At 34.4% G+C, this 15,516-nt stretch overlaps 1 protein-coding gene across 3 annotated transcripts in view; it reads left to right on the top strand.

Moving 5' to 3' along the window:
- The window catches only part of PTPN4 (protein tyrosine phosphatase non-receptor type 4), a 177,737-nt gene that overhangs the window by 92,855 nt on the left and 69,366 nt on the right, over positions 1-15,516 (top strand). For all 3 annotated transcript variants that reach the window (XM_077755303.1, XM_077755302.1, XM_077755304.1), the window contains 2 exons: positions 10,207-10,270; positions 13,718-13,890. In XM_077755303.1, coding sequence (XP_077611429.1) covers positions 10,207-10,270; positions 13,718-13,890 — 237 coding nt within the window. The remainder of the gene's footprint in view (positions 1-10,206; positions 10,271-13,717; positions 13,891-15,516) is intronic.

Below are 15,516 nucleotides of genomic sequence, written 5' to 3'. Positions count from 1 at the left end.
CAGGTTACGAGTAGTTAAGTTTTGGAGGAGTCAGTAGTTAAATATGGATTTTCAACTGTGTGGGAAGTTGGTGCCTCTAACCCCGGCATTGTTCAAGCGTCAACTGTATATGCAGTTATTGCTATAAACATCACTCTCACAACTGCTCTTATAGTAATCCATATGTTTTGTTATTTTGTATTTGATTTGTTTCAAGATATTCCTTTGTTATCTTTATGATTTCTTCTTTGACCCATTTGTAGGTCAGGAGTGTTTTGTTTACTTTCCACATATATGTAGATTTTCCACCTTTCCTCATGTTGTTGATCTCTGGTTTTATATTGTGGTTGAAAAAGATAATTGGTATGATTTTAATCTTATATTACTAAGACTTGTTTTGTGCCCTACCATATGATCTGTCTTTGAGAATGTTCCATATGCACTTGAGAAGAATGTGTATTGTGCTGCTGTTGGATAGAATGTTCTGTAGATTTCTTTTAGGCCTATTTCATGTAATGTATAGTTGAAGTCCATTGTTTCCTTATTGAATTTTTGTCTAGATGATCTTTCCATTGTTGAAAGTGCGGGTATTAATGTCCCTTACTAATATTGTACTATTTCTCCATATCTATTAGTATTGTTTAAGTGCTGTGATGTTGGGTGCATACGTATTTACAATGGTTATATCTTCTTTATCATTGTATAATGAATGCCCTTCCATGTTTCTCGTTACTGTTTTTGCATTGAGATCTGTTTTGCCTGATACAAGAAAAACTAACCTCCCTTTCTTTTGGGTTTCCACTTGCATGGAATCTTTTTCCATCCCGTCATTTTGAGGGGATGTGCGTCCTTAAAGCTGAAATGAGTCTCTTGAAGGCAGCCTGTAGTTGAGTTTTGGTTTTTTATCTATCAGGCCACTCTGCCTCTTCATTGGTGAATTCAGTTCGTTCCGTTTAGAGTAATTATTGATATAAGGACTTTATATTGCCATTTCATTTGTCACTTTATAGTGTTTTTTTGTGTTTCCATTGTTTTATTCCCTCTGTTTTTACATTCCTTTGTATAAATGGATTATTTTCAATTTCTCCTTTCTTTGTCTTTTGTGCATCTACTATTGTTTTTGTTTTGTGATAGCAACTTACTTTCAGTCGCCCACAAAGGCTTCACCGTTTTACTATTCCCCTTTATAATAGTATTGTCAAATTTGAGCTTTTTATGTCGTTGATGTGTTAATAATTTATAGTATCTATAATTATTTTTGCTACTCTTTTCTTTGCACATTTATATTATAGTTGAGTAGTTAACACATCATCCTATTAGAGACTTACAGTTTTCTAAGTCTGACTGTGTACATACATATATATATATACATATATATGTATATATATTTACCTTTCCCAGTGTTTTGTATACTTTTTGTATATTTTATGTCACTGATTAGCATCTGTTCCATTTCAACTTGAGGAACTCCTTTCACCAGCTTTAGAGTTGATGAACTCCCTCATCTTTTGTTTGTCTGTAAAAGACTTTATTTATCCTCATGTTTGAAGGATAATTTTGCCAGATAAAGTATTTTTGTCTGGCAGTTTTTATCTTTCAGGTATTAAAGGTATACATGTCATAATTAAAGGTAAATATGTCTTTCTACTCTGTCCTGGACTGTAAGATTTCTGCTGAGAAATCCAATGACAGCATAATAATTAGGGTTCCTTTGTATGTTACATTCTTTTTTTCCTTGTTGCCTTTAAGATTCTTTATTATTGATTTTTGATAGTTTTGTTGTAATGTCTAGGAGAAGGCCTTTTTACGCTGAGATACTAGAGTGATCTGTTAGTTCCATGGATTTGTTTGTCCAAGTCTTTCCCCAGATTTGGGATGTTCTACTATTATGTCTTTGAACAAACTCTGCCTTCTCCCTCTTTTCTCCTTGTAGAACCCTGCTTATTTTAATATTTTTCCTTTTTGCTAGAATCCCTTAGCTCATGTATACTTCCATTGCTTTTTGTTTTTGTTTTTGTTTTTTTTTTTTAATAGTTTATTGTCAAATTAGTTTCCACATAAGCTTTTTTTTTTTTTTGTAATGCTTATTCATTTATTTTGAGAGAGAGAGAGCACAAGTGAGCATGGGAGGGACAGAAAGGAGGAAGAGAGAGAATCCCAAGCAGGGTTCACGCTGCCAGCACAGAGCCCATCATGAGTTCAGTCTCATGAACTGTGATGAGCCAAAATCAAGAGTCCAATGCTTAAGCAATTGAGCCACCCAGGTGCCCCTCCACTGCTTCTTTTAAATCTTTGTCCCTCTTCTGCTGAGAGCTTCTTAAATGAGAGTGCCATAGATCATAAATAGCCAAATTTTGCATTACCACACAAATATTTACTTAGATGATTGGGCCAAGATCCTACAGCAAGTTTTGCAAAGTAAGGTTGAATCTCTTAGTTTCTTAATTGTGAAGGTTAAGACAAGAGCCGAGTATTACTTATTAAAAGGTTAGAACATTGATGCAAGTCTATTTTGCTGATATTGATTATACTAATGAATCTTTGAGAACTTGTCTCTTATAGGATTATATGACTTACATATAAGAAGAAAAGCAGTGTAGGAGGGTTAAAACTAAAAATCTTTATGCTTTTTTAAGTTGAATAAAAATATTTTTAGGGTTATTCCATAAGGTCTTGATATTTTAACATCTTTTTTTCTAAATATTGCTTATAGTTTTGTTTGCTTATTCAATTTATCTTATTTTTTAAAGTTTATTTATTTACTTATTTAAGTTTTATTTATTTTGAGAAAGAGACAAGGAGAGAGAATACCAAGCAGACTTTGCATTATCAGCATAAAGCCCAGTGCAAGGCTTGAACCTGCAAACTGTGAGATCATGACCTGAGCCAAAATGAAGAGCCAAACGCTCAACCAACTGAGCCACCCAGATGCCCTCCTCTTTTTTTTTTTTTAAGTTTATTTAATAAAGTTTATTTATTTGTTTTGAGAGAGACAGAGCACACAAGGGAGGGACAGAGAGAGAGAGGAGAGAGAGAGAGAAAATCCCAAGCAGGCTCTGCATGGTCAGTGCATAGCCCATTGTGTGGGACTTGAACTCCTGAACTGTGAGATCATGACCTGAGCTGAAATCAAGAGTCACTCAACTGACTGAGCCACCAGGTGCCCCATTTAAGTTCCTATTTTTTTTTTTTTAGTTTATTTCTTTATGTAGAGAGAGAAAGGAGAGGTAGAGAGAGATGGAGAGAGAGAATCCCAAGCATATACTGTGCTATCAGCACAGAGCCCAGTGTGGGGCTCCATCCCATGAACTGTGAGGTCATAACCCTGAATAAAAATCGAGAGTCAGAAGCCTGACTGACTGAGCCACCCAGGCACTGCCCCCCCCATTTATTTAATTTTTTTAAGATTTTGTTTTTGAAGGGCAATTTTAGATTCATAGAAAAATTCAGAAGAATGTACAGAGATTTCCATATATCTTCTAACTCTACACTTGTATAGTCGCCTCTCATTAACATCACCTACTATAAGTGGTGTTTTTTTTTTGTTTGTTTTTTTTTTACTAAGGATGAGCTGACATTGACACATCATAATCACCCAGAGTCCATAGTTTATATTGGAGTTCACTCTTTGTGTTGTACATTCTATGAGTTTGGATAAATATATAATGATATATACCATCATTATAATGCATTACAGAATAATTTTTCTTAAATTATTAAGAAATTTCTTAAGAATGCTCTATGCCCCACTGACCCCTGTCACCCACTGTTCTCTTTCTCTGTAGTTTTGCTTTTTTCAAAATGTCTTATAGTTGGAATCATATATTGTGTAGTCTTTTCAGATTGGCTTCTTTTACTTAGTAATGTGGTTAAGTTCTTTTGCCATCTTTTCATGGCTTGTACGTCTTTTTTTTGTAGAACTGAATAGTTTCTATTATGTGGATGTACCACAGTTAATTCATATATCCGCCTACCAAAGGACATCCTGGTTGCTTCTAAGTTTTGGCAATCATGAATAAAACTGTTCTTCATATTCGTGTAGGGTTTTGTGTGTATGTAAATTCCCATTTCCTTTGGGTAAATACCAAGGAGTGCAGTTGCTGAGTGGTGTGGTACAGATATGTTTAGTTTCATAAGAAACTGGCCAGCTGTCTACCAAAATGGCTGTACCATTTTTCCTTCCCACCAAAATGAATGAGAGTTCCTGTTGCCCCGTATCTGCACCAACATTTAATGTTAGTGTCTGGATCTGGGCTGTTCTTTAGGTGTATGATAGTATCTCCTTGTTTAATTTGCATTTCCCTGTTAACATAATGTGAAGTATTTTTTCCCATGTTTACTTGCTATCTGTGTATCTTCTGTAGTAGTCTGTTAAGGTCTTTGGCTAATTTTTTATTGGGTTGTTACTGAGTTTTCAGAGTTCTGTGTATATTTTGGATAACAGTTTTTTATCAGATGTGTCTTACAAATATTTTCTTCTAGTCTTTGTCTTGTCTTTTACTTTGCTTGATATTGTCTTTCACATAGCATAAGCTTTTACTTTGAATGAAATCCAGCATATTGATTATTTCTTTCATGGGTCATGTTTTTGGTGTTCTGTATAAAAAAGCATCATCACACCTAAGGTTGTCTACGTTTTCTCCTGTGTTATATTCTAGGAGTTTTATAGTTTTGATTTTACTTTAGTTCTCTGATCCATTGTAGTTATTTTGTGTGAAGGATGTAAGGTCTTTGTCTGGATGTATATTTGTGCTCCTTAGAAGTCCAGTGGTTCCAGCAGCATTTGTTGAAGACACTGTCTTCGCTCCGTTACATTGCCTTTGTGCCTTTCTCAAAGAGCATTTTTTTTTTTTTTTAATTTATTTCTAGGAGAGAGAGAGAGAGAGAGACAGCATGAGCAGGTGAGGGTCAGAGAGAGAGGGAGTCACAGACTGAAAAGGCTCCAGGCTCTGAGCGGGCAGTCAGCACAGAGCCCGACGCGGGGCTCGAACCCACGAACCGCGAGATCATGACCTGAGCGAAAGTCGGACGCTCAACCGACTAAGCCACCCAGGCGCCCCTCTCAAAGAGCATTTTAATGTATTTATGGGGGGGTTATTTATTCCTGGTTTCATTGTTCTGTTTCATTAACCTGTTTTGTTTTTTCTTTCACTAATAACATCCTGTCTCCATTACTCTAGCTTTAAAGTAAGTCTTGGGTAGTGTCAGTGCTCCAACTTTGGTGTTTTCTTTCATTTCATCGCATTGGCTATCGTGGGTCATTTTCCTCTCCATATAAACTTTAAAATCACTTTGTCTGGGGCACTTGGGTGACTCAGTCATTTGAGTGTCTGACTCTTGATTTTGGCTCAGGTCATGATCCCAGGGTTGTGGGATCGAGCCCTGCTTCAGGCTCCTCGCCTGCTTAAGATTCTCTGTCCCTCTGTCTCCCTCCCTCCCTCTCTCTCTCCCTCTCTCTCTCTTTCCTGTTTGCATGCTTTCTCTCTCTCAAACTAAAAAAAAAAAATTTGTATAACATAAAGTTTGTCAGTATCCACAAAATAACTTGGTGGGATTTTTGACTGAGATGGCACTGAATCTAAAACTGGAAAGAATTGACATCTCAACAATACTGTTTCTTCCTATCAACAAACATGCAGTATCTTTGTATGTATTTAGTTATTTGATTTCATTCAGTTGAGTTTTGTAATTTTCCTCATATAGTTCTAATACATATTTTTTAGGTTTAGGTTTTAAGTGTTTCATTTTTGAGGGTGCTAATGTAAATATTACTGTTTTTAATTTCAAATTCTACTTGTTCATTTTTTATATATAGGGAAGAAATTGACTTTCTTGTATGATTCTTGTATCCTTCAACCTTGCTGTAATTGCTTATTAGCTCCAGGAATTTTTTTAATCCGTTCTCTTGGATCTTCCACATAAATGATCACGTCGTCTGTGAACAAAAAGGTTTATGTCTTCCTTCCTTCCAATCTGTATCTTTCATTACCTTTCCTTTCCTTAATTGTTTTAGCACAGAATTCCCTTAAGATTTTGAGTGGTCAGGGGCGCCTGGGTGGCTTAGTCGGTTAGGCGTCCGACTTTCACTTAGGTCATGATCTCGCGGTTCGTGGGTTCGAGCCCCGCGTCGGGCTCTGTGCTGACTGCCAGCCCAGAGCCTGGAGCCTGTTTCAGAGTCTGTGACTCCTTCTCTCTCTGACCCTGCCCTGCTCACGCTCTCTCTCTCTCTCTCTCTCCAAGAAATAAATAAAACATTAAAAAAAAAATTTTTTTTTAAATGAAAAGGAGTGGTCAGCTGAGACCTCCTTTCTTTACTTGATCTTAGTAGGAAAGTTTCTAGTTTCTTACCATTAAGTATGATGTTATAGCTTAGGTTTATTTTAGGAAGTCTTATCAAGTTGAGAAAGTTTCCCTGTCTTCCTACTATAGTAAAAGTTTTATTATTAAGGGGTATTACATTATATTTCTTTTGAGATTTCTTGTTTGATTCATGTTTTATTTATAGGTGTGTTATTTTCTCTCCAGGCATTTTAGGATTTTTCCAGTAGTTCTTTTGTTACTGATTTCTAAATTAATTCATTGTGCTTTGAGAGTAGATATTATATGATTTCTATCCTTTGAAATTTGTGAAGTGTGTTTTATGACTGAGAATAGGGTCTATCTTGGTGAATGTTCCAAATGAGCTTGAAAAAAATGTATTTTTTCATGTTGTAAGAAGTAATCTGTAAAGGTCAGTTATATCCATTTGATCAATGATATTGTTGAATTCAGTTATGTCCTTAATAATCTTCTGTGTGCTGAATTTTTCCATTTTGGATAGAGGAGTGTTGAAGTCTCCAACTGTCGTAGTGTATTCATATGTATCTCTTTGTTGTAATTCTGCCAGTTTTTGCCTTTTGTAATTTAATGCTCTCTTGCAAGGTGCATACACATTTGAGATTTCGTACTGTCCTCTTGAAGAATTTACCACTTTATCATTGTGGAATGCTCTTTATCCCTGATAACTTTATTTGCTTTAATGTCTGTTCTTTTTGAAATCATTAGAACTACTCTCTTTTTTGTTCCTTTAAGATATAATTGACAGGGACGCCTGGATGGCTCGGTTGGTTAAGCGTCCGACTTCGGCTCAGGTCATGATCTCACAGTTTGTGGTTCGAGCCCCGTGTCGGGCTCTGTGCTGACCGCTCGGAGCCTGGAGCCTTCTTTGGATTCTGTTCCTCCCTCTCTCTCTCTCTCTCTGCGCCTCTCCCCTGCTCAAGCTCTGTCCCTCTGTCCCTCTCTCAAAAATAAATAAACACTTAAAAACATTTAAGATATAATTGACATATAACATTATATTAGTTTCAGGTGTACACAGATGATTAAATATTTGTATATATTGCAAAATGGTCACCACTATAAATCTGGACCATTTCATCACTACACATAATTATAATTTTTTTTTCTTGGGATGAGAACTTTTAAGATCTGTTTCAGCAACTTTTAAATATGTGATACAGTATTATTACCTATAGTCCTCATGATGGCCCTCACATCCCTAGTACTCTTGCTTCTCTTGATTAGTCTTGCCATGGTATATTTTTATCCATCTGTTTACATCTAGCCTATATATGCCTTTATATTTAAACAACATATTGATGTATCTTGTTTTTTGATCCACTCTGACAATGTGTATTTAATTGTTACATTTAGCCCATTGCCATTTTTAAAGGATTTTTGATATGTTTGCATTAATAACTGCCATATTCATTATTTTTTTATTTGTTGCCCTTGTTCTTTGTTTTCATTTTTGTATTTCATTCTTTTTCTGCCATTTGTTGTCTTAATTGAGCATTTTATGTGATCTCATTTTCTCTCCTTAACATCAGTTTTATTTCTTTTATAAAAATTTTTTTAGTGATTGCTCTAGAGTTTGCAATTCTATTTACATTAATCCAAGTATATTTCCAAATGATAGTATACCATGTCACAGGTAGTGTGAGTACCTTATAATCATGAAATAATACTAATATCTTCCTCCTGTCCCTTGTATCGTTGCTGTCAATCATTTTATAAACATACAGAAGTATATGTGTGTGTGTGTGTGTGTGTATATGTATATGAATGATGGGTACATAAGCATACATAATTGCATACATTGTTGTTTTTGTTATTTTGAACAAAAAGTTATATGTTAAATCAGTTAAGAATATGAAAAATCAAGTTTTTATTTTATTGTCACTTATTCCTTCTTCATTGCTTTTCCTTTCTTTATATAGATCCAAGTTTCTGGGCTATATTATTTTTTCTTTTAACATTTCTTGCAAGGCAGATCTCATGACAATAAAGTCCCCCTATTTTTATTTGAGAATGTCTTTATTTCTCATTCATTTTTTAAAGGTTGGTTTCAAAAATACAAAATATAGGGCTGGTGGTTTTTTCTTTCAACACTCTTTTCTTGCTTTATAGTTTCTGAGAATTTGAATGTAACTCTTCTTACCTTTGTTCCTCTATAGGTAAGGTGTTTTTTCTTTTGGCTTCTTTCAAGATTTTTTCTTTATCTTTGATTTTCTGTAATTTAAAAGTGATATGCCTAGGTGTGGTTTTTAAGGCATTTATCCTGCTTATGTTCTCTTGGTTTTCCGTGATCTGTGCTTTGATGTTTGATGTTAATTTGGGGAAATCCCTTCGTTATTTTGGTTTTAAACATTTCTTATGTTACTTTCTGTTCTCCTTCTGGTATTTTCATTGCCGTATGTTACTGTATTTGCATCTTTTGTAGCTGTCCCACAGTTCTTGGATAGTCTGTTCTTTGTATAGCCTTTTCTCTTTGCATTACGAGTTTTGAGGATTTTACTGATATATCCTCTATCTTAGAGATTATTTCCTCAGCTTTGTCCAGCGTACTAATAAGGTCATGAAATATATTGTTCCTGTTGTAGTGTTTTTTACCCATAGCATTTTCTTGGGGTTCTTTCTTATGATTTCCATCTCTGTATTTACATTGCCCATCTGTTCTTAAATGCTTTTTATTTTATTCTCTAGAGTCTTTAGCATAATTATACATGTTTTAAGTCCCCAGTCTGATCATTCCAGCATCTGTTCCATGTCCAGTTCTGCTGTGTCTTCACATCGTGTTTTTGCCTTTTAATATGCCTTGTAACTTTTTCTTGATAACCAGATATATCCTATTAAAAGGAACTGCTGTAAATAGGCTATTAGTGATGTTGTGAAGTGCTGGGGGAAGGCAAGTGTTCTGTATCCTATGATTAGCTCTGTTTTTGTGAGCCTGTGCCTCTAGACTGTGAGCTTCACAAGTGTTTCTTGGTTTTTTTCTCCCTGCTAGGTGGGATAGAATGGTTAGAGTGAGCTGGAGTTGCTTTGGTTTCCCCAGGCTAGTTAAGCTCTGGTAGCACCCCAGCAGGTTAGGATTTGTTTAACTAGTTACTCCTGAAGGACCTTATTAAGAACAGAGTGCTCTGGTGTATTTCAGGATGGTTCCTTTTTCCCTTCTCTTCCTGGAAACCCAAGGGTATTTTTCTCTGACATTTACCATGCCAATCTGGTTGAGCTCCTAGGGGTAAATCTTACAATATTGCAGGAGCCCCCGGTATAACTGGGTCCCTCTGGAGTTTTTAACTCTTGCAGTTGGCTACACGGAGCCTCCAACAGTTCTTAAATTACAGTTCAGGTTTTACTGCCTTGGCACTGTCTCCTCTGGTGGTTTCTGCCCAGGTCAGCCGCAGCTCTCTGCATCACTTGCTGGTCTCTCAGACCTTGAGGGTAGCAGTTTACCCTGCACCCTCCCCTCTCTTACGGATCCAAGAAGAGTTGTTGATTTTTCAGTCCGTTGACTTTTTTACTTAATACAATGGAGTGGTGATTTCTAAGTTCTTACAGAACCAGAGATTTTAAAAGTAAATAACTATGTTGTTGATATATCTTGAAATTTTAATTTGTGACATGTGTTTTTATGTATTTCTCTAGAGCTAAAAATTGGGAAATGTATAGTTCTCAGAAGCACATGTTCTGATAAAACTTTCTTCAGTTGAGTATATAGATTCTAATTATTTTTTCATGAAGCACCAAAATCTTCATAATCTTTATATAATGTGTGTATATATGATTAAATGTTTAGATGTTACTATATATACAGTTAAAAGGTTATTTTTTAATTATTTTCTTAAGTTACTGTTTTTATCTTTATTCACTATTATTAACTCTCCAATTCATTCTCTTTTTATCCAGGTTGAAGATTGTAAAAATTTCTTTTAAGTGCAAACAGTTTTTTATTCAACTTAGAAAAGAATTGGTGAGTGGTGATCTTAACCATTATTAATATATAAATAACATTTATATAAACAAATGGTATTTAAATAAATGAAGTCTTGCTAAGAAATGAAGTAATTCGCGGCCAAACTTTCAGTGTGAACGGAGTATTACATTTATATGGTTGATAACTGCCCACTGATTAATTCACAATTTAGGACAATGTTTATTTCCTGGCTGTTACTGTGGTTCTGATCTAAAGTTCTTGTAAATATCCATTCTGTTCTATTTTGAACTTTGAAACTGATCCTCAGTTGTAATGTTCATTGTCAGTTGCCAGGGTCTAGTCATGGGTGGTTACTGAGCATTTTATAGGTTCTTCTTTTTTTTTAATTCTTACTGATCTATAACACTTTCTTTCATATATAAGCTCATTTCATTTTAGGGAGACTGTTTAGTTTTGTTTCTAGTTCATGAATGTATAGTACATTTCCTCCCTTTGTGTGAATGCTGGTGTCCTTTTTGTATATTAAATACAACACAATGCGTTACCATGGGAAGTACAGTGTTGGAAAGAATTTCATCTTGTAAATGATTTTATCTCTTTAACCAAATTAAACTAATTTTATCCTTTGCTTAAATTATTTCTTAGAAATTGTAACAAATCAGTGCAGATTTCAAGTAGTTGTGTGTGTATATGTGTGAAATGTATTTGAAACCTTAAAAATATTTGAATCAGCTGCATTTTATCAGAGGGTAGTGATCTACTAAGTAACTGTGATTTTTCTCTTATCCTCACAAAATATGAAAGTTTTTTTCTGTAGAGTTTTATTGAACTATACAGAAAACCATATAAATACTAAGTATACTGTTTGGTAAGTATGTAATAAATATATAATGTTAATATGTAGAACATTCCTGGCACCTTGGTTTTATTGCTGATGGATCTGATACTCATTTGCTGTCATTGACCTTTCTGAAAGGTAAATACTGATCGCATTTGTATCACCATGGATTAGTTTGCCTATTTTTGAACTTTAAAAAATGAATCATACATAATGTTCTCCTACTTTCTAACCTTAACGTTGTGAGATTCATCCATGTTGTTGCACGTAGCAATCGTTTGTTCTATTGCTGTTGATTGAATGTTCCTTAAATTATATATTCTTATGTTAGTGGACACTTCTGGCATTTCCAGGTTGTGGCTATTACAACTAATGCTGCTAATGAACATTTTTGTACATGTTTCAAAAAATCTTATCTGGAAACCTCTACTTCCCTAAACAAATACTTTAAATCATTATATTGGTAGAAGGCAATGTAGAAGTCAACTTTCTAATTTTTTTCCTATTAATAGTACTACTGTTATTAGTTATAGTAGTTGTGGTATTTAACATTTATTGAGGTCTTACTCTGTGTCTGATAATCACACAATCATTATCATAGCATTTAATCCTCAAACCATTCTCTGAGGTAGTATATCATTTAGGAACATGTTTAGCCACAGGTGATAACTGATCCAAGACTGTATATGGTCATAGTCTGTAGAATGTCATCTTGTTAACGTTTCTGTCTGAAACATCTTGTTAAATACCCAAACTTTAGGGGAAACAACTTATCTCTTAATACAACATTTTGTGTCTGTTGTTTACAAAATGGGGCAGGGGTGGATTTTGTTATAATTTATTACAGATTGTCCAAGTACAATTGGTAGAATGTCAGAATCACACATAAACTTTTAAAGTACGCAAAGTGTCAGCAAAGGTAGAACATAAATGGTTCTTAGGTGTTGCTTCTGCTGAGAAGTATTACTGTGTAATGCTCAGTGTGAGACCTAATCATTATTTATGGAGTATGGTACACCATGTAAACTATTTGTTAGTGCATACAAGGCCACTGTTAAGCACAGTTAAGAATTTTTTGGTGATCAGGAAGTGGTATTTTAAGCATATTATCTTCTAAAATAGTAGCTTAATATTATATGTAGGCATCTTACTGTATTTTAGTTATGGAAATCTATCATATCTTTTGATAGGCAAACATTTCTTTAATAGGACATAGAAAGAAAACCAAAAAGAAAAGATCAATAACTTGGAATGTGTTAAAATTAAGAACTGTATTCATCAAAAGATAGCATTAAGAGAGTGAAATAGCACAGAATGTATATATAATACACACGCACCCACATGTGCATATGCACCACATCCTTGGTTATATATCCAACCCAGGTATGCTACTGACTTTAACAAATACTTGGGAAATGAGGACATCCACATGTCCAGTAATGTGAGAAGGTGTTGAAACTCTTTAATCATCAGGGAAGTACAAATTGTAACCAACATGTAATACTTCTACACATCCACCAGAATAGTGTAAACAAGAGATTGATAAGCCAGTGGTTGTGAGTGTGTAGAGGATATACGGCTGGTGGGAGGGAGTATTGGAAAACTGTTTGGCATTATCTGCTGAAGGTGAACACATATATCTTATCCAACAACACAGGTGTACACATATGTGCATCAAACAACATACAGGAATATACAGAGCAATATTTTTTTACCCTGAAACTGGAAAAATCAAATACCTGTCGACAACAGGTATGAATAAATAAACTGATATATTCATATGATAGAATATTACACAGAGTAAAAATTACTGCTTCACAATCGTATGAATGGATATAGAAACATAGTACTAAACAAAAGTAATCAAACCTAAAAACACATAAAGTATGTTTCCATATATATAAAGTTCAAAAACAGGCATAACTAATCTGTGGTGATAAAAGTCAGAAGAGTGATTACCTTTGCAAGGTAATCTGGTAGAAAGGGGAGACAAAAGATACTTGAAAATTGCTTGTAATAATCCATTTCTTGTTCTGGTTGGAAGTTAAATGGTTGCATTCATTGTGTGAAAACCAGAGCTATACACTTAAAACATGTGTGACTTACTGTATGTAGTTTACTTCAGTAGAACCATTGAAATAGGAATTTGTGCCAGACTTTTAGAGAAAATTAAATGCTTCTATTATGTTGCTACTTATTTTAAAATTTGACTTAACATAATAGTGTTTATAAGTGCTGAATATTCCTATGTACTTATAATATACACAAATTTACAAATTTTGAAATATTTTTAAAAGATGTGTGTATCTTACAGTTTAATTTATGGTCCAGGATTATATTTTGAAATAGAATTATAGCTAGTAAGCTTTAAAAACAGATGTATATCAGTTTTTAAACTTAGCTCTGGCTGTATTGTAAAGTAAAAGTTCCTGAGAATTGTAATATTACTGAATGAGGTGAGGTCCGTATTTTGCAAACCATTTCATTTATTTTACTGCCTTTTTATTGGATAAGCAAAAACAGTGCTGTGCTACAGGGATTAGTTGTTTGTATGGCTAGACTATTTATCTGTAAAAAGTAAACTAAATGGAGCATTAGATCCTGATGTTTTCCTGATACTCTCTGCATTTTGTCATTTATTACAGCATGAATCTAGAGAAACGTTACTGGGATTTAACATGGTGAATTATAGAGCATGCAAAAATTTGTGGAAAGCATGTGTAGAACATCACACATTCTTCCGTTTGGACAGACCACTTCCACCTCAAAAGAATTTTTTTGCACATTATTTTACGTTAGGTTCAAAATTCCGGTACTGGTAAGTATTGCTTTTGCACTAATGTTTTGTTACTGGATTTTTCCTCACTTTAAAATAAAGGTGTATTTTATTGAATCATAGAATGTTTATTATTCATACACACCTACCGAGTCAGAATCTCTGTGGAGTGTGGCCCGTTTGTCTACATGAGCCAAAAGTTCTAAAGGTTCTTGTGATTTAGCCACATGGGAGAAACCTCTTCCACTGACTATAATTTTGATCATGATTTTCAAAAGGAAATCAGTCATATTTAATTATTTACATTCCAGACATGCTATAATTTCCATTATGTCTTTGTTAAACATGTACAAGAAAATATTTGTTTTAAGACACCTTTATTTGTAAAAACAAAGGTATCTTCTTCATGAACATATAAGTTACTGGTTTCCCTCACTATCCAAAAGTAGAATGTCCCTGTAAAATGAAACCTTTCATAAGTCAAATGGCATAAATAAAGAAGTCATTACCATTGCTTATATAGAAAACTTTGTTAGCATTCTCAGACCCCCAAAATCACCTCTCACAGGCTTTTCTGTTACGTTAGGGCACATCTTGCTATTGAATGCACAAAATAAATTAAGATAAAGCACAGATGCTCACAGACACAGTTCAGAGCTTTGGCAGCTTCATGCTGAGATGCAGTGTGTGTCCCTGGGAAGGAAGTNGGGAGGGGGGGGGGGGGGGTGGGAGTAGGGAGGAAGGAGCGGGAGCATTCTCGCTGCGTGCCAGGTGTGCTGCCTCTGCAGGGGCTCACTGTGGAACAGATGCTGAGTGCTGTTTCCTTGTTATTTTGTACAAGCAACGTGGCATAGCACAAACTTAGAAAAAGCAGGGGATACCTGTACTTTGTTTTTTTATGTATGAGTTTGTTAAACGCTTTATTATAGAGTTCAAGACAGCTATTCTGCAAAAATCACATTTACTCATTGAACAAAAACCCCAGATTGCTTTTCCTAAAACTATCTTATTATTGGTATCTTTTATCTTTTCCTAAAAGAAACAGTCTTTGGGGGATAATTCTAAATTTGGAGAAGTTCTGATTAATTTTGCCTCTGTAATTCTTAAAAGACTCATGAAAGCTAGTTTTTAAGCGCAGCCTGGGAAGAATCAGATAGAAAAAGTCATTCATACTCTCTTACTAAAACAAATGTTAGCCATTTTTGTTTCTGCTTCAGAAAATAATTTTTCCCATCTTCAGTAAATAAAACCTTTCATCATTACGTGTTAGATTAATTCATGTTCTATATTCATCCAGAAAATATTTAGATGTGGTCCACAAAAGATTTGTATTGTAAATCACAAACATTTATAAATGCCCAGTTTGTAATCTCAGAAAAAAATAACAGCATAAAGCCTAAGTACAAGATAAACTATTAAAAATATATCCCCCCTACCCCTAAAGTGGCCCTCAAATTTGCTAGCAACAACTTAAACAGAATTAGGAAACTTTTAACTACAAAAAAGGTACAGCAGAATTTTAAGTGATGTCATGTTTAACTCCTCTGTCACCCTCCTAAAAGCAATATTGAGAAAAATAAGGTGATGTATCTCGTAAATTTGAAAAGAAATAGATAAGACCAAATATTAGATCATTGGTGAAAGGCAAGAAAAAAATTAAAAAGCCTT

The sequence above is a fragment of the Crocuta crocuta genome, unplaced genomic scaffold (assembly GCF_008692635.1).
Source record: "Crocuta crocuta isolate KB4526 unplaced genomic scaffold, BGI_CrCroc_1.0 scaffold548, whole genome shotgun sequence".
In the NCBI taxonomy this organism is placed as follows: domain Eukaryota; kingdom Metazoa; phylum Chordata; class Mammalia; order Carnivora; family Hyaenidae; genus Crocuta; species Crocuta crocuta.
The sequence above is the reverse complement of the archived record's forward strand: the minus strand, read 5'-3'. Positions and strand labels throughout refer to the sequence as shown.